The sequence below is a fragment of the Antechinus flavipes genome, chromosome 2 (genome assembly GCF_016432865.1).
Source record: "Antechinus flavipes isolate AdamAnt ecotype Samford, QLD, Australia chromosome 2, AdamAnt_v2, whole genome shotgun sequence".
Taxonomy (NCBI): domain Eukaryota; kingdom Metazoa; phylum Chordata; class Mammalia; order Dasyuromorphia; family Dasyuridae; genus Antechinus; species Antechinus flavipes.
The window spans coordinates 18,157,265-18,182,444 of record NC_067399.1 but is presented as its reverse complement, the minus strand read 5'-3'; the positions used below and the strand labels follow the sequence as shown (position 1 = coordinate 18,182,444).

General features: G+C 39.7%; 1 protein-coding gene across 1 annotated transcript; it reads left to right on the top strand.

Moving 5' to 3' along the window:
• Positions 1-17,231: 17,231 nt before the first annotated feature.
• On the top strand, positions 17,232-23,231 carry NEFM (neurofilament medium chain). Its single transcript, XM_051974164.1, has 3 exons — positions 17,232-18,390; positions 19,496-19,620; positions 21,215-23,231. The coding sequence occupies exons 1-3, from the start codon at positions 17,281-17,283 to the stop codon at positions 22,695-22,697; spliced, it is 2,718 nt and encodes a 905-aa protein (XP_051830124.1). The 5' UTR covers positions 17,232-17,280; the 3' UTR covers positions 22,698-23,231.
• The last annotated feature ends 1,949 nt before the right edge of the window (positions 23,232-25,180 follow it).

Genomic DNA, 25,180 nt, shown 5'->3' with positions numbered 1-25,180 from the left:
TTGTATAATAGAAAAAGTTGTAGACTTGGACTCATAGATTTGGGTGACATTCAAAGAATGGATTAGAAAAGTCTTATGGCCATGCCATCTGATGACTGGCTGAAGGGAAGTTTTAGGATGTCAGGATATCTTGCTTTATATATTTGAAGAATTATCCCATGTAACAGAGATTGAACTTGGTTTATTTGGCTTCATAGGTCAGAACTTATAACACTGGGTGGGAAATATGAAGGCTAAATGGTGACTCAATATAAAGAAATATGTCCTAACGATTAGTCCAAAAGTGAAATAGTCTTGGCATGTTTGGTTCTCCTGCATTAGAAGTCTTTAAGTAGAGAATGAACAAGCATTTTTACATATGATACAGAGATGATTTTACTGGACTACAGGTTTCTGAGCCATCTTCAAACAGAAATCATTTTTCTTTTAACAATAAAGAGAAATTCCAGGTTAGTAGATCAATATGATCTAAGGACTAAAGGCAGGAATGAGTATAGAATGTTCTTCAGGCAAAATAAAATATTAATCTTCTAGGTTAGTTTCCTAAGGAACTTCAGCTATAATTTTAAAATGTGAAAGTTAAAGGTGACCTTAAAGAGCAACCCCTTAGAAAAGACTTGCAGAGTTGAAGGGGGGCACTTACAACATGGAATGTCAGAGCTGGGAGTCTTAGAATACAAAACTGGAAGGACCATAGAAATCATCTTTTCAAATCCCCTCAATTTCCAGAGAAGGAAACTCAGTCCCCAAAAAAGGAGAGGGACTTGTCTAAAATTCCATAGTAAGCTGAAAGCAAAATCCATCTTATCTATTGTACAAGTTCCCTGCCCTGGTCCTAGACTAATACTTCAATAAATATTTGTTTTTGTTCACCAAAGTATATGAGAGCACTTTCTTATTTTTTATTAAAGATTTTTATTTTCAAAACATAGGCATGGATTTTCAACACTGACCCTTGCAAAACCTTGTGTTCTAATTTTCTCCTCCTTCACCCCATTCCCTCTCTTTGATGGCAAATAATTTAATATATATTAAACATATACTTTTATGTTGAATCCAATGTATGTACACATATACAATTATCTTGCTTCACAAGAAAAATCAAATCAAAAAGGAAAAAAAATGAGAAATAGAACAACTCATAAGCAAACAACAACAAAAAGAGTGAAAATGCTGTACTGTGAACCACACTCGGTTCCCACAGTCCTCTCTGGGTGCAGATGGCTCCCTTCCTCACAAAGTCATTGGAACTGGCCTGAATTATCTAATTGTTGAAAAAAGCCAAGTCCATCAGAATTGATCATCATATAATCTTGTTGTTGCCATGTACAATGATCTCCTGATTCTGCTCATTTCACTCAGCATCAGTTCATGTAAACATGAGAGCACTTTTTTGAACTACAGTGTGAATCCAGCTCCTGACACCCTGTGACCCTGAAGAAATTCAATAAAATTTTAAATGAATACTTAACATAGGAGACATTTAACTGACAAACTATTGAGTGATTAAGACATACTTTATGCCAGGTATTGCGCTAGGTATTAGTTATACAAAGAGAAAGATAGAATGTAATAATGAGAAAAGGAAGATACATTTATGTAATGTATAAGGTTTACAAAGTATCTGACAAATATATCATTTTAGCTACAGGATAGCCCTGAGAAGGAGGTCTTATTATTATCTCCATTTTAGAGCTGCAATTGAAGCTGACAGATAACTTGACCATGGTCATATAATTAGGCAGTCACTGAGTCTGGATTTGAACTGTAGTCTTCCAGGCTCTAGGCCAGGGCTCTTTGTGCATCTCACAGCAGTTCATGTCCTCAAGAAGCTTACATTCTATTGAAGAAAAAAGTTCCATACATATATAGATATGTGTATATGTATGTATGCAGATATACACATATACATATATAAATATATGTATATCCATATGATACCTGTGAATATGCAAAGTAATACAATTATAATACAAATTGGGTAAAGCACTAATGAATCATGGTTTGGGGAGGAATGTTCAGGTCCTGAAGGAAGGTGAAGAAGGGAGGGCCTCTATTCTAGAAATGTGGGCTAGAACATTTAAGCAAAGGCAAGGGAAAGGGGGAATATATTGAAAAATAAATTCTATGAAATTAGCTAAGGTGACTGAAGATTGGTTATAGTTATTAGGCCCTAAGCTCATCATTTTAAATCCCCATAAAGGTACAGCTGCTGAGTGCCACAGTGACTAATAGTAGGGCACAAACTCTATCTTCTCAGGGTCAGCCATAGGGCAGGAAAATCAGAGAACCATTTTCTCTCCTGACCCTATTGGATGTCTCAAGAATAAAAAAAAGAATTTATACTAAGGAAAATAAGTCATCAACCTTTCTCTCATAAATAACTATAATTAATTGAAATGAACCTTGTCACCAAACAAGTGGATTTCAGAGCCCGTAAAACATCTTCAATTTGCCTTTATGTGAAAGCATGGACATATAAGATATTCTTTTAAAACTATTTACGATTGTCTTTCTAATTCTTTCCATTTTAATGAGGGCTATAAAAGTGGTCTCTGCACAAGCCATCCCCTTATAAATCTTGCCATTGATATAATTGTGTATCGATGATAATGGTAGAGGCTAAGCAAGGCACTTTAGGAAAAATTAAATTTTCCTTGTTAGAAAATGCTCAGAATAGATATAGTTTCAGAAATCTGATAGTTATCTATCATTAATATCTGAAAGATGTATTTTTCTCATTGAAATAGAAAAAGGTAACAAAGTGATAAAATGATGAGCTGATAAATGAAGTGAAGGAACTAATAAATGATAAAATGAAAACTAGTACAAATGTAAAAGCAAGTAAATTAGAAATTCTCTAGGTTTACATGGGCTTTGAAAAATATAGCTAGGATAATCAATGCTGAAAAATTACCCACGCATATGTCTTGTAAATAAAAAGCTCTAATAAATTTTTTTTAAAAAGAAAAATATAGCTAGGGAAAGAGATAGAAAGGGAAAAAGATATAATAAGTAAATTATGGTAAGGAGATAAATGACACATAAACAAAGGCTTGAAGGATAACAAATATCTGAAGGGGATAAAAGAGTAATAACGGTATGCTTTGGCTTTCCAAGTTGTAGGCAATCATTTGAGATCACCTCAGTTTTGTTCAACAAACATTTATTAAGCTCATATTGACCAACAGCAAAATCATGGAGATTTTTATTTAATATTTCTAATTAATTAGACATCTTATAATGTTTGACACAGTACATGAAATAACTATAAAAAATTAGGGAACAAATATGAAGGAATAAACATAATCAAGCATCGTGCATAATTCTTATCATTTTTAATAGCAAATGTTTATTATCTGTCTTATGATACTGACTAGAAAAAAGAATCCATGGTTTCAAGTCAATCTCCCTCATGTCTTTCTGTTTTTCCTTTGTTCAGCTGATTCTTACTCACTTGCAGGCCCTACTAAAATGCATCAAGAAATTTCTGACATGAGTTATGGCTCAGTCTGGTGTCTAGGAATCAAAATGGCAGCTGTTTTTAAAGGACCATATCTAATCCAATCCAATATTCATTAAAAATCTGCTCTATGCCAAGCATTAGGGATATTATAATAATAATCATTAACATTAACATATTGCTTTGTGGCTTATAAAACATTGCAAATATTATCTCATTTTATTCTCACAACAACCTTGAGAAATAAATATTATGATTATCCCCATTTTACAGATAAGGACACTGAGACAAATAGACATGAAATTAATTGATCACAGTCACCCAGTTAGTCAATATGAGACAAGGTTTGAACTCAGATCTTCCTCACTCCATGTGCAGCTCTCAATCCATTGTGCCACGTAGCTGGTCTAGATGATTCAAAGAAAAAAAAAATTAAAATTCTGTCCTCAAGGAACTTAGATTCTATTGGTGGATGGATTAAGAAGGAGAGGTTATATTACATAAAAAACAGATATGTACTTGATAATTTCAGGAGGATATGGATAATAACTAGAATAATAATTCCCGAAGCAAAACTTCAGGAAATTTAAATAATAATTTCAATAAAATTCTGTGTGTGAGTTTAGCAAATCAAGACAAATATCAAAAAGAGAGAGAGAGAAATCTTTCTGTCCATCTGAAAACAAAATAAGCAGATGTTCCAATACTGTTTATGGCAAGAAAAACTTGCCCCCCCCCCCCGAAGGAGATCAGCCATTCACAAAAGTACAAATATATGAATCTAAAAATTATTAAAAATAAAATATTAGTAGTCATGGTCTAGTGTATCACTTTGAACTTAGAAAATCACAGATTGTATAGGACTAAGACTTTACCCCCTTCATTTGGCTAACATTGTCAACGACTTTACTAATACCATTACTAATTTTAAAATATTTTTTCCCAAAATGCCCAATGGCTTAATTTGGAGGATTTGTTTTTTGGCTTTTTGGGAGTCTTGGTTTGGTTTGGCTTTATTTTATAGGCTCCCTAAAATGAAGGAGAATTCACCTCATTCAAAGTCTTTACTTATACCAATTGTGGAAAATTGGGTATTCATTGCCCCTTTCTTTTTTTTCCAAAGCAGGATCAGATATCAATTCTCCTCTGTAAACAAACAAACAAACAAACAAAATCTCTCCTTTTGTAGAGACCTCTAAAGAAGGACAATCCATACTTTCCTTTGATAGCCCATTTCTATCAATGTTTTATCACTTAAATATTAGAATCCCCTAAATAATTCCACTCTGGTTTGCTTTGCTTGCCTCATGCTTTGGATCTTGCTATCTCTGTCACTTCCTTTGATTTGCCCCTCTCTGACCAGAAGGTGAGAACATGTCCTGGAATCCCATTAGAGTTTGAGGGGCCAATTAGATAGAATGAGGAAAATTGTGTTATAACACCTCTGCTCCTGTAACTCCTAATGAAGTAAGTCCTGCTGTTCAGTGCAGATAGATAGCTCTTTTTATAATGTAAAATTACACAGAGCTCTCCAAGGCGATAGGAAGTTAAGTGAATTTCCCTATGTCACATAGTCAGCAAATGTTAGAATTGAAACTTCAACCCAGGTCTTTCTGACACAGAGACCTTCTTTCTATCAACTCTACAATACTGCCTTGCCTGGGACATAGTAGGTACTTAAAAAAAGAATCCCATGTTTATACAATGTTGGATTGAACTCCATTTTGATTTCTCAGTTGAAGATACTTCCAAGCAAAAAGCTGCAAAACAATTTGACTCATCCCCATCTTTCAATCCACACATCCTATCTCTTGCCAAGTTGCTGATTTTTCCTCCTACATTCAATCCTTCATCTCTGTGCTTACAACCAAAATCTCTATCTAAAATGGGTGGTGAGATGCAGTAGGAAACAAAACTAGTAGAACTGATTCTGGACTTGACCTCGGTTGGAGACTTGCCTAAGTAGAAAAGTTAGGCAAGTCTACAACCCAGGTCAAGTTCAGAATTAGCCATATAAAATTAAAGGCATTATTTACCTTTCTGAGACCCAATTTGTTCATCTGTAAAATTGTGTTTATAATATTTGTACCTTACTGATTAGTTCTGAGGGGGAAATGTTCCATAAATTATAAAGCACATCTGAAATGGTAATTATTATTCCATTCTGGTTCTTCTCATGGAAACCTAATAAAATCACCAATTATACAGTATTCTTTCTATCTTTTCCCAAACTGCTGTCCATATTAGAAAGGTATTCCAATATAAAGATCCTCTTTTACAAGGGAGTTCACAAAGATCTGACTATTCCTTAATTAATTTCTAAGATGTCTTCTCAAAAACAAAACTGTTAGTAAATAAAAAACAAAAAGTATTTAAAGATGTCTAAAAAATAGAATTAGCCAGTGGTAGAGGGAGGCAGGGAGATTTAGGTTCACTAATATATTGTTGGAACTGTTATATGTTCCAACTATTTCAAAATAATTTGAAATTACTTAAGCTGGATCTCAATTTTGTCATGTAACCAATAGAGTAGGTTGGACACAACAACTTCCAAAGTTTTCTCTTCAGTTCTAAATCAAAGGTCCTATTAAAATGCAAATAAATCAAGTCAAAAAGCATTTACTAAGTGCCTATTACATGCTATACATGATGAAAGTGGACATACAAAAAAGGCAAAAAAATCACTATTCTTAAAATTTTCAGTTTGAGAGAGACAATATGAAAAAACTTTGTACAAACAAGATAAGATGAAATAGATGATAGAATACATAGATTATACACACACACATAGGATAAAGAGAGGAAGATATTAGTATTAAGGTATATTGATTGAGAAAGGCTTTTTGTAGAAGGCAAGATTTTAACTGGACAATGAAGGAAGTAAATTAAGCCAGAAGGCATAAAGAGAAGAGAAGTCTAGAATAAAAAAATAGCCAGTGAAAACACACAGAGGGAGGAAATGGACAGTCAAGGAGACACCGATTGACATATAAAAAGTATTTCAAGGTAAATCAAATGCAGAAAGCTGGAAAGGTAGATAGATGCAAGATTATAAAAGGCTCTAAAATCCAAACAGTTTCTATATTCGATCCTGGATGTTACAGTGAACCACTAGAGTTTACTGAATAAGAGGGTGACATAGGATGCTTTAGGAAGATCAATTTGACAGCTGGGTGAAAGATGGACTGGAGGGGATTTGAAGTAGACAGATCAAGCAGAAGGCTATTGCATAGGAATGAGGTGATGAGGGTCTGCAGCAAGATTGTGGCAATGACAACAGAAAAGAAGATATAAGCAAGACATGTTAAGAAGATCAGCAGATCTTTACAACATATGAGATATGTAGGGATGACAGAGAATGAGGAGTTAAGAATAACACCTGCCTGGGTAACTGGAAAGATGAGGACCTGGACATGTTTAACAGTACCAATGAACTTAGGAAGAGGAGAAATTTCAAGGAAGGGGAAAATAATGAGTTCAATTTTGAATATGATGAGTTTAAGATGCCTGTAAAAAATTCAGTTTGAGATGTCTAGTAGGTAACTGAAGGTGCAAGTCTAGAGATGAGCTGAAGAAGTTAATTTTGAAGAGGTAGAAATGAGAGAAAATGAAGCTATATGAAGATAATTGAAGCTGTAGAAGCTTATGAGGCCATGAAATAAAATTGTACAAAGGAAAAAAAGAAGAAAGCCTATGATAAATCCTAAAGGAAAACTCATTATTCAGAGGAACATCCTTGATGAAGATCCAGATAAGGAGACTAAGAAAAACTGGTTAAAAATTAGAAGAACCTAAAGAGAACAATGTCACCAAAACATAAAAGAGAAAATCAAAGAGAAGAGGGTAATTAGCAGTATCAAAGATGGCAGAGATACTCAGAAGGAAGAGAAATGAGAAAAGGCCATTACATTTGGCAATTAGAAAACATAGAAAACTCAGTGGGGGAAAAACACAGTGGCAGCAGAATGGTGCAGTGGAGAGAGCACTGGCCCTGAAGTCAGGAGGACCTGAATTCAAATTTGACCTCAGACACTTAATACTTTCTAACTGAGTAACCCTGAGCAAATCATTCAACCACAATTGCCTTGCAAAAAACAAGAAAACAAAAAAGAAAAGTTAGTGAAATACTCATACCCTTTGATTTACCAAAAAAAAAAAAATTCTACTGGATATATAACTCTAATCATAAAGATAGATATTTTACACACATACAAATATGCATGTGCACCTGTATGTGTCTCTCTGTGTGTATGTATATTATATATACACACACACAAATATACATACATTTGTGAGTACATGTAATATATGTCTGTATATGTATGTATTAATAGCAGCATTTTGAATTTCAGATACAATGATGATAATGATTATAAAAATGAACATTTTTTGAAAGCCTCAAGAATAATGAACAACTAAGTAATCAATAGCGATTCCAGGAAACTGCTTAAAAATGTTGCCTACTTCCTCACAGAAAGAAAAAGAACTAAGAAGAAAAATAAAAATGTATCTAGGATGTGAGTAGTTATAGTGATATGTTTTGCTTGACTATTCTAAGGGATTCTGAATTTCCTTCTTTTTCTTCCTTCCTTCTTTCTTATCTTTCTTCATTCCTTTATTTTCTATTCATAGGGGAAGTATAAGGGGGAAGTGAATACTTGATCATTGAAAATAAAATGTGTTTAAATAAGTGAAAACAACTTTAAAAGAAAATCTAATTTGGAACACAAGGTTTTGAAAGGATCAATATTGAAAAATTACCCATGCATATGTTTTATAAATAAAGTTTTAACTAAAAAAAAAGAAAATCTAATCTGAGTGTAGTGCTTAATTTTAATTTTGGAAAGCAAATGGCGAAAATCACCTCCTCTTCTCAGCAGACAGGTTGGGGGGGGGAGTTGTAAATATAAAATACTGCACACACTTAAATAGTGTTGTTCTGTCACTTTTTGCTTGTTTCAAGGATTCATGGGATAGGACAGGAATGCTGGAAAAAGACTATGTTCTCTAAACACAAAGGGCACTAATACACGAGCCAAAGAAAAGAAAAGAGAGAAATAATAAAAGAATAAGAAGACAAGAAAAAGAAAATTTTCCTCACTTTCTTTTTAACAAAACCTATGGCTCCCACCCACACTGAGATCAATGTATTGAGTCCAAATAGAAGATACTTTCTGTTATTTGTTGGTGCCCTGCTAGGGGCAGTGTTAGCTAAGGTTGACTGTGAACTTTCAGAGAAGGGGCCTGTCTCTGTTGCCTCTCCTTGTGTCATCTGGAGAGAGGTGCTGAATTACTATTTTTTGACAATAAGAAAGAATATAAATGCTTACATTTAAAGCACTATCTGGTATTGCGGGCTCTTAAGATATGAAACATAGAATTCATAAACATAAATAGAACAAAATAGAATTTTGCCACAAAAGGAAATAAGCATTTATGAAGCACCTACTACATGCCATGCACTGTGCTAAATACTTTATAAACATTAAACATGATCCTCACAATAACTTTGGGAGATAGTTTATTATCCCCATTTTAGATTGAGGAAACTGAGGCAGAAGAAGTTAAGTGACTTGCCTGGGATCACAAGCTAGTAAGTCTCTAAGGCTGGATTTGAAGTCATATCTTCCTGACTTCAAGCCCAGTGCTCTACTGAACTACCTAGCTACCACAAACAGAATTTTCAGAATCAAAGCTGTATTGAGCACAGAATGTAGCATATTGGAGGTAGAAGCGATTCTCAAAAGGATCTATGAGCACAGAACAAAGAAGGTTTTTATACCCAGGACATAAGGATGCAAAATCTGGTCAGGATATATTAGGGTAGGGCTCCTAGAATATAGAATATTAGAACTTGAGGGAGCATTGGAGGTATTTAATCTCTAACTCTAGGGAATTCAATGTTCAAGTCCTGGTCCTCTGACATTATACATAACCCTTCTGCTACACAGCCTTCTTCCTTTTGATACCCACTCATTAAAATACATCTCACAGAAAGAAAGACTTTTATCATTCTGACTATGGAGAACCTTTAAGAAACATTTAGTTCTATGCTATCACTTTCCAGGGGGTGGTAGAAATAAAGTCTTCAAAATATTGAAATTTGTTTGAATTCAAGTATTTGGTGTTAGCAATATTCCTTGACTTCTAGCTTTCTGGTCCAGAGCTCTTTCTGCTAAAAACAAGAATATAAAGCAATATGTAGTTCCTTTGGTTAAAGAATTCATCAGATACCAGTTATCGTCTATTTTGAACAGAAATGAGTTATTGTCTCATCTCAGAATTAGATGGGACTTCATAAACTATCTGGTCTAATCCATATCTACACAATATGTCCCATGACAATGTAGTTCATAACCAGAGTCTACTTAGAAACCTACAGTGAAGGGAAATTAAATGATACCCAGTTCATTCCACTTTGGGATTATCTCAAATTTTTAGGAAGATTTTCCTCCTAGTTCATTGACAGAGCAATCAAGCAACATTTATCAAATATTTATTAAACACTAGGATAGACATTGGAGATAAAAGAACAAAAGTAAAAAAAGTTCCTGTCCTCTAGGAGACAATCCATCCAGGGGAGACAGCTTGGAAATATGTACAACTACTTAGATGTCTGTGTGTGAATAATGTTTCCTACCTATAATCTTATGCAATTAAAATGGATGTATGCACATATATTTGTGGAGAAACATAAGTATATTATATGATATATGTATGTGTTTTATGCACACTAGACATAAGACATAAGATGTCTTTGTGAGAAAGTGCTCTAATATTTACAGGAACCAAAGAAAATGTCATGCAAAAAGTAGTGCTTGAGATAAGCACTGAAATACTCTAGAGTTTCTTCCATAAAATCTAGATCTGTCTCTCTTCATCTTCTCACTGGTTCATTTGGGGACAATTGGGACAAATCTAATCCTTTTTTTTCATAATAATAGCTTGCACTTAAATATGTCTTTAAAGCTGTGAGTTGGTATTATTACTAACTCCTTTTCAGAGATGAGTAAATTAAGAAATGTGACCTGTCCAAGTTCACACAGCTAACTAGTATTTGAGACATAATTTGAAGGGAAAATCTAGGTCTTCCCATGTTCTGGTTGCCCTCCCCTAAACATTCTCTAGATTATCAATGTTTTTTCCTAAATTGTGGATGCCTGGGACTAACAAATAGCAGCCAAGTGGCAAAGTGGATAGAGTGTCAGGTATGGAGTTAGGGAGACTCATCTTCCTGAGTTCAAGTCTGGCTATATATATAATCAAGCTATTCAGCTTTGCAGAAAAAGACCATGCAATCAATTAAGTCACTTAATCCAGTTTGCCTCACGTTTGCTCATCTGTAAAATGATCTAAAGAAGGAAATGGTAAAAACACTTCACTATTTTGGCAAAGAAATCCCAAAAAGGTCCATGAAGAGTCAGACACCATGGAAAAAATGACTGAACAACAGCAACAAAGAACTAAATTAGTACTGGGTGGTCTGCCCAGGGTGGGCCTATCCTAGAGGCATACTTTCAAATAGTTATCGATTGACTCTCTAAAAAAGTGTTCATAATGTACTTTTAAGTTTAATCTTCATTATTAACATTTACTCCCTCATTTTCTCAAGACCAGATAATCAACAAAGCAACAAATCAGGTTCTGATCTGTAGCAAATTGCCAATTTCTGACATAGAAAGGCTCACTTTTGAAATTTAACAATCAGCTCTAGTGAGCTGGTAGAAGCACACACCTGGCCCATCCCTGATACGAAACTGATTTTCAGAGTCTCCATGATTCAGCAGAAAATGCAACTGAGAACAAAGTTGCTTACACTGTAAAGGGAATTGAGCTGAGAGTTCAGATTTGTTTCCAAGTATCTGGGGTCTATTTCTTTTGAGAGATGGGCTTGAGACTTGCTGGCCCACTCATCTTATCTGGTTCCCTAAACCCCAATTTAATTCCAAGCTTCTAGTAAAAAAAAAGCTCCTATTTGCTAAGTCAGGCACATGCTACCATAAATATAATATGACCAAGCTGATACAAAGTTCTGTGCATTGCAGGGTTTTAAAAAATTCAAGTGCAAAAAAAAAAAAAAATCAAGCTATTCAACTTTGCAGAGAAAGACCATGCAGTCAATTAAAAGCATGCTGAAAATTAATACAGCATTAACATTTGTCCATGCGTTCTACTGAGCTGTATTTTTAGAATCCCTTTTGGCAAGACTGCATCAAAAGAAAATGAATTCTGAGCCCTCCTCCGGCTTTCCAGCTGAACTGAACTATGATGGGGGTGTGAAAGCATTACGAAGCAAAAACTTCTGCAAGGCAAGTTAGAGACAAAAACTGAAGCTCTTCCCGAAATGTGGGGGAGCCCAAATCCAGGTTCTCCCTTCTGCCTCTTCTGACATTTTTTTAGGCATACAATGTCTTTCCCAAGAAATCATTTACCACTGAGTACACAAATCAGGGGTTTTTGCTTGAGAACCCTTTTGCAGGGGAATTGGACAGTTCAATAGCTCAATAAGTTACTTCAGGAAAAGCTGCATTGTGGTGCAACACCGGATGAATTTAGCCTAGTTACAGAGAGCCAGGAACATATACAATGATGTAAACTAAGAAATTTCTGGTTCTTTTATAAAGGATAATCTTCAGAGCCAGGCATTTATGCTTAAGAAGTCCCAAATGCCCTCCGGGGCCAAGGGGGATGCATATCCATCTCCCATCTCCTTTATATCAACTTTCCCATTCTCTATATTGCCTCCTTTCTACAGCAACACTCCCTGGGACCATCAGCAAAGAGAAGTTTAGAAATAATCATTTGACAGTCTCGGTCTCAGGCTCCCCAGCCAAAGAAAGGTAAATTTCCTTTCTCTAATAGGAGCTACCACTAAGAGTGGTGGTGATTTTCTATAAGAATAGGTAATAAGTTCCTTAGAAATCTCCTAAGTGGATACATCTCTCTGCCCACCCTCCTTTAAAAGGAAGAAACAATTGTAAATAGTAAGCCTAAAAATGCATGAGACATCAAACCTTTATTTCAATAAGAGGTAGTGGGATACAGTAGACAAAGCACTAACTATGGAGATAAAAGCCCTAGGTGTGAGTCTGCTTGTGAATCTGACTATCTGTGTGATCCTAAGTAAATCATTTTACTCCTTTGGGCATCATGTGTTCTATTTATAAAATGAGGAAGTGAGATTATATCAGTTTTAACTCATTTTTTTTGTCATGGACCCTTTTGGCAGTCTGGTAAAGTCTATAGTCTCCACAGAATACCATTTTTAAATGCATAAGATAAAATATATAGGTGACAAAGGAAATTAATAATATTAAAGTGTTATATATACATATTTTAAAATATCATAAGCCTTTGTTTAATATGATCAATAGTCTCCTCCCAACATAACCACCAAGCCTGATGAAGTTGTTTCCTAAGGAATTGAGCTTTTGGAAACACTTACAAAAAGAAATCTCTGAGACTGAAAGTTAATATGTCTATATGTATCATGGGAAATGAATCTGGGTTTCTCTTAAGATGTGACTAAAGCCAAACCTGAGACTAAAAAGTTATGGTACTCTGAAGTACATAAACATGTGTGTGTGTGTGTGTGTGTGTGTGTGTATTCAACATAGCCTTACATGCATACTTTAATTGGTGCATATTATTTCTCTCTTTCCTTATATGGGCTTTGCTTGCCTTAACTTACATAGCCCCTTAAACCACACAACTTTCATTACAAAGTGGTTTGAGTGAAAAAGCATTCCATATGACTATATTCCAACTCAGTTTAAAATCATATTCAAACTTTCATGACTTTAATTGAATAAGTATTATAAAATATTATCTCTGCTGAGTTATTGGGGCATTAAGGATCATTCCAGCAGCTTGGTATTCTCCCAGCTCTGATATCCAGTTCTCACAGAAAAGCTGGTGCAAAGTAGGAAGCACACAATAATACAATGTACATATCACTTTCATGAAGACCATTTGCAGATTTAAGTGAGGAAAGTAAAATCTCTTTTGGTGCAGATCTGCCAGAATCATTTCTAAGCTTTAAACTTTTTCTTTTCCATGAATAACAAAAATTGTTTAAAGTTATGAGTGCACCTACCAAAATTTACCGTTAGGCACAGATTCAAATTGATTGATTGTATAATTTTTATTTCATATAATTCTATGTTTTTTTAAATTATAAACTACAATGTCACAATAACTGACAATACTTTTTGAATTTTTTTTCACATAATTTTCAGTTTTCATCTTCCTCCAATTAACTAAAAGCTTCACAATTCCTGGGCCAATTGGGCTAGAATCAAAAACTGCCTAACTGTAGCAGTGGACATACATTTTCTTGCAAATATTTATCTGCAGAGTCATCTCATTTCCAAAGCTCTGAGGATGCATAAAGGGAGAAGCCCACAAACCTCTTAACCATGTGCTATCATTGCAGTAATCTAACTGCATTTGCAACCACCTCCCCCACAAGCCAAGATCTTTATATCTTTATACACACACACACACACACACACACACACACACACACACACACACACACATACACACACACCCCAAAGCAGAATGTAAGAAGAAACTAATTTCCCTTTCTACAAATCTTTTGCATGCCAGTTCTTCACTGAGAACCAACATCCTGCTGAGTCTTGCCCTAATAATCTTGCAGAAATCTACAGAGGTCAGGTTTTTTTTTCCCTTTTTCTTTTCTCTTTCTTTGTATCAAAGATTATTGATCCAGATTTTAAAATCATAGCTTCCCCCATACTCCACTTCCTGCTACAATTCACAAGCACCCTATTTTTACCATCTGGTCTCTGGACCCTTAGTTATCACCACAGGGTCCCTCCTTGCTTGGAGTTTCAACTAAATCAAGTGGACCAAAGTGTTCAGGTCTCTCCCACACAGACTGCAATGCTGCAGTCTGGTCATATTAATGAAGCAATAAGAGTTCTGCAATTTCAATTCTTTTCTGTCATGGACTCCAGATGGAGCAGAAAACCTACTTAAAGGACTGACAGTTCACACACCAAACCAGCTTCCTAATTTTTATCTTATATCAACTACTTAAAGCAATCCTGTAGAGGGAGGGGGGTTCACCATATAGTCTGAGTTATAGATCACCCACTTGGGGAAAAAAAAAAACAAGCTCAGTTCTAGCATAGTGCTGAGAAGTCCTCTGGAACACCAGATTTCTTTTTAGAAATTGCATGCATTTCTTCCTGAATTTGTGGTCCACTCAAACACTGGCAAACCTCCTGGTATTAATTCCAACAATTGTTATCTTAAAATATGAGTTCAAAAAAGTGACATATTTGCAACTTCTCCAGGCACTTATTTGTGTGGATAGTTCATTTATGAATACATGCATATTTAAATTTTAAAAATACTTTATGTTCCCTTTTCACATCAAGCATCAAATAAAGGGATTGCCATGGAGTAGGTTGAGGTAAAGATCACTTTAATTTCAAAAAATGAGAAGTAGTAGTTCACTTTATTCAGGATTCTAATATCAATGTTAGGATTTTGAGTAAATGTAGCTAGTTATCTGATCTATCTTCATGTTACATTTCCCCATTAATTAAATATTATTTGAACCAAAACATCAGCAAGTGAATCGTTCATGACTTGAAATCATAAAAATGGAGCATTTTCCTCAGCAAACTTCTTATTTGACCTTCAAATATCACTCTCTGCATTCTTCTACTTCCCTCTAACAATCTCCACAGTCTCCTAGGCAAAGAATATATTATTCCAGAAATGAATTATAGTGTTGGATTTGTTTCATCTGCCTGTTTTAAGCTGTGCCCTGTACATGTGCTCACTGCATTGCAGACAAGACACTGTGTATTCCTAGCGAGGCTTAAAAAAGAGAGAGAAAGCCCACGCTACAGTGCGTTCATGCGGAGGAGAAGGGAAGCCCTCGATAATCAAAAAAGAAATTCTGGGTACAGGGTCCCCGGTGCCGCTGTGGATGATGTGTGCTGGATATCCTCAGTTTGCCAGCCTGGGGCGCTGGCCTTGGTACTGATGGCCGCCATAGCGCGAACATACACACTCCTTACCTTCTCCCCGGGCCGTTGCGACGAGCTGTCCCTCATAATTAAGACAGAGCGTCTGGCAGGATCCCCCTTTTAGAACAAGCAACCAAAAAAATCCGACCCAGCTCTCCCCAGAACTTCCCCAAACCCCAACCTAGCCCTCTGGCTTTTTTTTTTTTTCCTGTTTGGCCTGACTCCAATGAGCTCATCTCCGGCTGGTATATGGATTGGGAGGGACGGTGGCGGGGGGAGAGGGGGGAGGGGGGAGGGAAACAAAGCGAGAGGAGGAGGAGGAGGAGGAAAAAAGCAGGGGTCCAGGAAAAGGAATTGAAGAGAGAGAGGGGGAAGGGAAGGGGGAAGAACACGGTTAGAGATGTGAAATGCGGCTGAGAAAGGGAGGAGGGATGTCAGGCATCCCTGATAGAATTGTTGGGGGTGGGGCTTAAGTGGAGAAAGTGGAAGTGGGAAGGAAGAGGGAACTACAAGAAAAGGGGGTGAACGAAAACATGGAGATAATGCAGACAGGGCGAGGGAAAGACTGAGAAAGAAGGAAATGGGGACTGGGAGGGGACAGCTGCCTGCAAAGTAAGAGGAATCAAGGAGTGAAAGGAAGTAAAGAACTTGAGGAGAGTCTACATGCAGAAAAAAATAAATGTAGAAGGACAGTGCCGAGAAGAGTGCTGTCTGTGAAGAAGAGACATTTAGGGTGAAAGGAGCACACAGAGTGAGAAGCAATAGGTGGCTGGTGGAAGACGAGATGTGGGGAGAAGGCTGGAGAGAGGCTGGAAGTGGAAAGGACAATGATCTTCCTAGGGATGACAAGTTGGGGGCGGGGAGGACGTAGGAAAGGGAAGAGGACGCAGCTGGAGGTGAAAGAAAAGTAAAGGGCCAAAGTGGAGGAGGAATGGTGGAGGAAGGACGGTGTTAGGGATGAAAATAAGCAACCAGACTAGAAGAGAACCAAAGAGTAGGGGGTAAAGAGAGACGGCCAGAGCAAAAGGGACCCCATGAGTTGGAAAAGAACTAGGGGAAAGGGGGCACTGACAAGGGCAAGAACATTTATGAAAAGGGGAAGAAAGTGGAAGAAAGATTGGGGCCTGGATACAAGAAGGAGGCTCAGGAAGGGGAGCTTGAGATAAAAAGGGGGTCCCCAGAAGACCAAGGCACAGAAACAAGGTGAAGGAGTGGTGGGTGATGCGAGTAGGGAATGAGGATTGGGTCGAAGAGTGACGGAAGAGGGGAGAGGGAAAGAAAGGGGTTAAAGACAAAAAAGAGTACAAGAGAGCAGAAAATGGAAGAGACACGGAGAGATTCTGGGGGGAGGGGTGAAGCCTACCGGAGAGGGGTGAAAGGAGCGTAGAGGGGACTAGGGACGAGGATCAGTGGAGGAGGGGCATAGGACCAGGGGAACTGAATGGTGGGGCCCCAAGGAGAGGGCCGCGAGGAGCCGAGAGAGGGGCAGGGCTCGGCCCGAGATGCCAGGGAGGAGGGGGTGGGGGAGGGACGAAGATCAGAGGCTGTAGAGGGAGCGGGGGAGGGAAGAGAGGCCGGCGAGTCCAGCCCAGGCAGCGGGCCAGCGGCTCCCGGGGCTTCGTCCCGCCCCCCGCCCCGCCCCCGAGCTCTTGGCCCCGCCCCCCGTGCCACTGCGGCCGCGGCACGGGGCGTGCGTCGGTGGGGCGGCTCCCCGCCCTGCCCCGCGGGCGCCGCAGCCGCCTATAAAAAGGGGCGCGCAGCGGCCGGCAGAGCGCTGAGCCGGCCCCGTGCCTCCCGGAGCTGTCCACCATGAGCTACGCGCTGGAGTCGCTGGGCGCGCCGGCCGCCTACCGGCGGGTCACCGAGACCCGCGCCAGCTACAGCCGCACTAGCGGCGGCTCGCCGTCCAGCGGCTTCCGCTCCCAGTCTTGGTCCCGCGGCTCCGCCGGCGGCGGCAGCCTGAGCAGCTCGGCCATGTCCGTGTCCTATAAGCGCTCCATCCCCCGCAGCGCCTACGGCGGCCTGGGCTCGGCGCTGCTCAGCTCGGCCGAGAGCAGCCTGGACTTCAGCCAGTCCTCGTCGCTCCTGAACGGGACGGGCGCGGGCATGGGCGTCGACTTCAAGCTGGTGCGCGCCAACGAGAAGGAGCAGCTGCAGGGTCTCAACGACCGCTTCGCCGGCTACATCGAGAAGGTGCACTCGCTGGAGCAGCAGAACCAGGAGATCGAGGCCGAGATCCAGGCTCTGCGCCAGAAGCAGGCGTCCCACGCGCAACTTGGCGATGTCTACGAGCAGGAACTGCGCGAGCTTCGCGCCGGCCTGGAGCAGGTGAACCACGAGAAAGCGCAGGTGCAGCTCGAGTCGGAGCACCTGGAAGAAGACATCCATCGCCTCAAAGAGCGCTTCGATGAGGAGGCGCGACTTCGCGACGACACGGAGGCTGCCGTCCGCGCGCTGCGCAAGGACATCGAGGAGGCGTCCCTGGTCAAGGTGGAGCTGGACAAGAAGGTGCAGTCGCTGCAGGACGAGGTGGCCTTCCTGCGCAGCAACCACGAGGAGGAGGTGGCTGACCTGCTGGCGCAGATCCAGGCGTCGCACATCACGGTGGAGCGCAAGGACTACCTGAAGACGGACATCACGTCGGCGCTCAAGGAGATCCGCTCCCAGCTCGAGTGCCACTCGGACCAGAACATGCACCAGGCCGAGGAGTGGTTCAAGTGCCGCTACGCCAAGCTCACCGAGGCGGCCGAGCAGAATAAGGAGGCCATCCGCTCCGCCAAGGAAGAGATCGCCGAGTACCGCCGCCAGCTGCAGTCCAAGAGCATCGAGCTCGAGTCCGTGCGTGGGACCAAGGAGTCCCTGGAGAGACAGCTCAGTGACATCGAGGAGCGCCACAATCACGATCTGAGCAGCTACCAGGTGAGGCGGAAGGGGCCGGCCGGCCGGGGGCGGGAAGGAGAGCCGAAGGTCTTGGAGCCGCAGTGCTCCTCCCCTGCCGCTCCCCGGCAACCTTTCTCCCCGCACCCTCCCGATCCCTTCCTTGCATGTTTCTTATTCTCTTCCCCGTATCACCTCCTCCCAACCCTTCTGGATCTCTAGAATCCCCACCCCACCCCCGCGCCCCATTCCTTTCTCAGCTGCTGCCCCCACTCCCTCGTCTTTCTTCGCCTTTCCAAACCTCAACTACTTCCCCTTTGTCTCCTCTGACATAGTCCGCACAATTCAGAACCCCGCTCCGCAGACCCCGCAGTTTTTGCGCCCTTTAGACCTGCATTTCCTCTCCTCTCCATTTCGATCCTCTCCGCCCTAGTCCCCCCCCCCCATCCTACATCTTTCCAGAACTAGCCCCTCCCCATCTCTTTGTGTCCTCCAGCCGAGTACCTTTCATCTTCCCTTCCTAGTCCTTTAGAGGCAGAGGGGGCTTAGCCCAGGAAAAGAAAAGGAAAAAATCTTTCAAAGTTCCCATCCTACTCTTAAGAAAGTGCCAAACTTCTGGAGCGCCCTCTCTAGCTCTTTCCTAAAATGTGTCTCAACTTGCGATTTGCTATCTTCCCGAGTTTTTGCATGCTCCTGTAAAAGTCTTAAGGAAAGTTAGCGTTTTTCTCATCTTTGGGGTTTCAAATGGCAAAATGATTTTGAGTGGATTTTTAAGTGTTATTTCCTAAGTTGTAGATATTAGTTCACAAGTAAAGATTGAACAATTTGTCTAACAGGACATTTTTTTTTGGGGGGGGGGGTTAAAGATTAAAACGGCTTCTGTTGTTTTTCTTTTGTTCACTTCGTCTTTGACGCCCGTTAAAAATCGAGGGAGGTGACCAGAGAGTGTTTTTTTCATACATCTTGGAGCACTAGCCTGGTAGGAGCCTGGCAGCTGGCCCAGAATACTTTCTGCTTAGTGAGCATCTGTAAAGAGTGCAAGCTAAGGTCTGGGGAGAAAGGGAGAAGAGTCAGTCTGAAGGGAAGAGAATTTGTTTTCTGCTTGCATGTTCTTGACCGGTCAGAAACTTGGGCTGTTTGTTTTCAGGACACGATTCATCAGTTGGAAAATGAGCTCCGGGGAACAAAGTGGGAGATGGCACGTCATTTGCGGGAATACCAGGATCTCCTCAATGTCAAGATGGCCCTGGATATTGAGATTGCAGCATACAGGTATGGAAGCCCCGCTGTGGACGTGTCTGGAATAATCACAGCACTGCAGAGTCTGTTCTGGCAAACTGGCGCCACCCATTTAGATAGAGCGAGGGACACTGCAGCCTGGGTATTGGTGTGAGCATACACAGACATATACAAAAGTTAAGGTTTGGGTTTTATTTTAATTTTGTTTTTTAGTATCCTCTGAAGTTCTTTTTTACATCACAACATGGCATTTAGTGCTGCTATGCCTCTAATTAAGATCCACAAAACTAGATGAATAATGGCGAGGGAGGAGAGTGACTGGCAAGTATGTTCTTTGGAAATGTTTCTCAATTTTTTCAAGTTTAAACCTCTTTCGAATCCAGTCTTATCTGAGCCACTTTCTAGCTTTGCTGAATCTTTGGGCTTAGTCCAAGATTCTCTTACACATTTTTCAAAAAATATATACCTTTAATTTTTTTTAATCATTTCCATTTTTATTCTGACATCAATAAAATAATCGACTTTTTCTCCACTTGGTAGGGGTCTCTCTTATTCAGAAAAAAATGAGTGTTGGTTTGCTGTTGCCACCATCTGGCTGATTTTAAAATGATGATAAATTGACCAAAAATTGAGCTTTTCCAGAGAGTTGGAGCCTCCAGCAAAATGTTAAAGACCTGTTTCTTATATCAAAATCTTCTCTCAGCTCCAAATATAGTAGTGATGGAATTTGGACAATAATTGAATTACAAATGTATCTCTTTTTTCCATTTATGCAGCCATCTAAACATACTACTGTCCTTTAAATGAAAAGCTGTTTGACACATAATAAATGTTTACTTATTCAAAATAGTTTTTTTTTGGGGGGGGGTTGGTTTGGTTTTTTGCAGAATTGAAATGTAACAGGTTCTAGGCCAGGAGTTCTTAACTTGGGGATCTAGGGTTCCCAAAGGGTTCCATAGATAGATTTCAGGGGGTCCATGAATTTTGATAAGCAAAAAAGCTATCTTTTTCCCTTAAACCCTAGAAGAAATTTAGCATTTTCTTTGAATTGTTTAAAAACATTCACCTGAGGAGGAGTTTGTAAGCTTCATTATTCTGTTAAGCAGAAGGTGATAAGGAGCTAACACACTAAAAGGTTAAGACTCCCTAAACTTAATAGAAATATCATTCTTTTCCATCTAAGGTCTAAGTTACTACAGAGAAGAATTTTTGTCTAGGTACTAGCACTGGTTTTTGTTAATTTGTTTTAATGAAGGGAAATATTGATCTGAAGTCTCTGCCAAAACCGAGTCACATTCTGGAAGAAGCTAGTAGTTTAAGGGAAAAGTTGCAGTCACTCCCTTGGGCCACTAGGGTACCATTGAACAAGTACTTGCACTAAATAGTGCCCCTCCTTCCCCAGCACTTCATCTGCAATGTAAAGATCCGCCAAGGAGATACTTGGTGATTATCTAGCTTCTCTAGTTCTGACACTGTAAACAAGTCTATTAATACTGAATTTTCAGGAGATTGATTTTCTGGGATCCTGCTTACTCCAGGATGAAACTTACCTAGTTTCATCCACATCCAAGCAAAGTCTGGCAGGTTTAGCTCTTGAGTCATATTCCCATGTGCTTTGTCTCCCCAGAAAATTGTTAGAAGGCGAGGAGACCAGGTTCAGTACGTTTTCCGGCAGCATCACTGGCCCTTTCTACACACACAGACAGCCTTCCGTCACAATATCCAGTAAAATACAGAAAACAAAAGTAGAGGCCCCCAAGCTGAAGGTTCAACACAAATTTGTAGAGGAGATCATAGAAGAGACCAAGGTGGAAGATGAAAAGTCAGAGATGGAAGATGCCCTGGCAGCTATTGAAGCAGAATTGGCTTCTAGTGCCATGAAGGAGGAAGAGGAAAAGGAGGAAGAAGAAGCAGCTGAAGAGGAAGAAATTGTTGCCACCAAAAAGGCTGCTGTGGAGGCTGCTGCTCCAGAAGCTGAGGAAGGTGAGGAAGAAGGTGAGAAAGAAGAAGGGGAAGAGGAGGCAGAAGAGGAGGAAGAAGAAGATGAGGGTGCTAAGTCAGACCAAGCCGAGGAAGGAGGATCTGAAAAGGAAGGATCCAGTGAAAAAGATGAGGGTGAACAAGAAGAAGGAGAAACTGAAGCTGAGGGTGAAGAACTGGAGGCTAAGGAGGAAAAAACAGAAGTGAAGACTAAGGAAAAAGTCGTCATCAAGGAGCTTGTTGTAGAATCTACATCAGTGAAAACGGAAAAAGCCAAGTCTCCTGTGGCCCTGTCACCCCCAGCAAAGTCACCCATAGCAAAGTCTCCTGCAGCTCTGTCTCCCCCAGCAAAATCCCCCACAGCAAAGTCCCCTGCGGCTCTGTCACCCCCAGAAAAGTCACCAACGGCAAAGTCCCCTGCGGCTCTGTCCCCTACAGCCAAATCTCCCATGCCAAAGTCTCCCATGCCAAAATCACCAATGCCAAAATCTCCTGTGGAGGAAGTGAAAGCTAAAGCAGAGGAAGATAAGGAAGAAGCTGCAGTAGCTGCAGGAGAAAAGGAATCCCCCAAAGAAGAGAAAAAGGAAGAACGTGCAAAAGAAGTCCCTGAAAAGAAAAAAGCTGACTCCCCTGTCAAAGAAACAGTCGTGGAAGAGGTGGACACTGTCACCAAATCCGCTAAGGTTGGTTCTGAGAAAGAGGTTGAAGAGGAGGAGGGAGGGAGTGAGGAAGGAAGTGACCAGGGTTCAAAGGGATCCACAAAGGAAGACATAGCAATCAATGGGGAAGTAGAAGGCAAAGAGGAGGAGGAGGAGGAACAGGAAACCAAAGAAAAAGGTAGCGGGAGAGAAGAGGAGAAAGGGGTGGTCACCAATGGGCTTGACTTGAGCCCAGCAGAGGAAAAGAAAGAGGGAGACAAGAGTGAAGAGAAAGTCGTGGTGACCAAAAAGATAGAGAAAATCACCAGTGAAGGTGGGGATGGAGCTACCAAATACATCACCAAATCTGTCACCGTGACCCAAAAGGTAGAGGAGCATGAAGAAACCTTTGAGGAGAAGCTAGTGTCCACAAAAAAGGTAGAGAAGGTCACCTCTCATGCTATAGTCAAAGAAGTCACCCAGAGCGATTAGGAGAATCAGTCAGGTACAAAAGGTTAAGCCATATGACAACTTCAAAATGCATGTGATTGACGGCTTCAAAGCAGAACCGGTTCTCCCATGAGGGCTCCTGACACTGTATTTTACTTTGTGCAACATAAGGGACCTGCATGCAAGCTCAGGGTGTGCTCCCTTCACAGTCTTTGGGGGATTAACAATGCATGATCTGTAATGTATCTAGGAAGTTTTTCTTTTTCCCATTTCCTAAGCTGTTGGAAGGGGGGGGACACTCTGGAGGGATGTCTTGAGATGTATTATGCAAAGATTCAACTGAGCCAAAAATCATATTAATACTAATAATAATGATCATGATAATAATAATAATGAAACCGAACTCTTAGCCTTAAGAAAGCTATTTATTGAATAATTATGTTTACCTCACTGGAGCAATTAAGATGGGCATTCATTCATGGGAGAACCTCTGACATGCACAGTTTGCAACCTTTTGTGGATTGATGTAAAACGTCCCAGCAGTTCTTGCTCAATAAAGGTCATATTGGAAACATGTCTGATTGTTTGATTGTCTTACTTCTACACTTCTCGGGTCTGTCCTGAAAAACAAATTAATGGTGGGCCACTGAGGGGAGTTATAAGGGCCCTATATTGACATTTTTCTAGAAGAGGTTTTTTGTTTTGTTTCAGAATAGAGATATCATTGGAAAAAGAGAGGGGGAAGAAGTATCTTATTTCATCCTTGTGGAGATCTTTCATTATCTCCACCCCACCCCACCCCACCCCCATTGTTTGATTGTCCAGCTGGTGTTAAGTGGAGGGATTTAAACCTACCTTTTCCTTACCCGAGGTCCATTGCTCTCCCTATATACTGCTCCATGTTTCTTCTCCATAATTCTAGGTATGGTTCCCTCTCCCCTACATTACCTCTCAAGAGTCTTTAATTAAAAAAAGGTGCTATACACCCTTTCATTAGCCTACTTACAAAGTGATTTCCCTTGTATAATGTTAAAGGGGAGGAGTGGGATCAGTAAGAAAGGAGGAAAGAACAGCATGAATTTTGAAAGCTCTAGTCTCCAGTTTTCTGATAAGATCCCAGGAGAAATTTAGAAAGGACCTAGCAAGTCACTTCATCTATTTCCACCACCCTAATTTTACAGATTTGGAAAATGAGGCCAAAAGGAAGCCACAAGATGAGTGTTGTCCCTAAGGCAGTTCTCAGCTCCTGTATGGTGTAAATTCAGCAAAGGGTTATGATTTCAATTAATCCTTAAGTGGTATGGCAGATAGAGATAACATTTATAATGTTATGGGTAACAAGCAGTGCATTTCTTATATGAATGAAAACAGCTACTGATTGGGAAAAGTTTAGGTCTGAAGTGAAAGAACCTGGTTTCTAATCTTCTCCTGAATTTGCCTTAATTCACACAGGTTGTGGATTACTTTTCCCAGGGCCTTTTTTCCTCATATATACCATGAAGGAATTAGACAAAAAACCTTACCCTTAGATAAAAATTTTGTTCATTTGTTTGTCACTGACCAATTTAGCTATCTTGTAAAATTAACTGCCCCTTCCCCAAATTGTTTTTAAATGCTCAAAACAAAATGGAATGACAAAGAAAACCATTGATAGTATAATAGTATTACTAAAATATTCTAAATTCATGGATCTCACGTTAAAAAGGCCTGAAGAAAATGATCCCCAAAATTGATAGCATTATGCTAGTTTTTCCACTTGTACCTAGGAGTAATAGGGTTTAAACATGTCAGTTTCTGGTGTCATATAATTATTTTTAAAGATAAAACCACACAAGTAGCGTCGCAGTAGCAAAAGATTCATTAAGAATAATATAAAATAAATTCAATCTCTTCATTTGATAAAAGCATTCCATAATTGAAAAGCAAGATCCATGATATTTTTACAAAGGAAAGCAAATCACTTCCTTTATTAATGAAATTAAACTGGATAAGCTATCATTTAGCAAATGATTTCAGTAGAACCATAGGTGAAGATACCATATAGATCTACTAGTTATTAGCAACTGTCACTTAAAACTTACTAGCTAATAGAAAAAGGGATGCACATATTTGCTTTTCAGTCAGGCATTATCCATTTTTTCAAACAACCTAGAGGGAATGCATCTACAATCACTCCTTTAAAATACTATAAATGGAAAGGCAAGATTTCAAGTACATTTTTATAACTCAAAGATGTAATGATGTCTTCAGAGGCAAGGTCTATCAGCAGCTTACAAGAGGCTACATTAGTCCCTACCATTCAAAATTCCAAATTGCTTTCCTCTGTTACTCCACTCTATTTTTTTTCAGCAAGGAAAAAAAAACATTAGTTCTAGAAGTGTATTTCCTTGTAAATATTCAAACAAATATTGAAATATACTTTTTCATATGCTTATAATGAATATTTTAAGCATATTTCCAAATTCCCAATTTGATTTAACTCTAATTCAATTTAACAGAAGACATGTTGGTGTCTTGTGTATTTG

Coding starts and splice junctions, on each gene's coding strand:
- NEFM (XM_051974164.1), top strand. CDS start 17,281: ATGAGCTACGCGCTGGAGTCGCTGGGCGCGCCGGCCGCCTACCGGCGG. Junction 18,391..19,495: donor ACGATCTGAGCAGCTACCAG/GTGAGGCGGAAG, acceptor GTTTGTTTTCAG/GACACGATTCATCAGTTGGA. Junction 19,621..21,214: donor ATTGAGATTGCAGCATACAG/GTATGGAAGCCC, acceptor TTGTCTCCCCAG/AAAATTGTTAGAAGGCGAGG.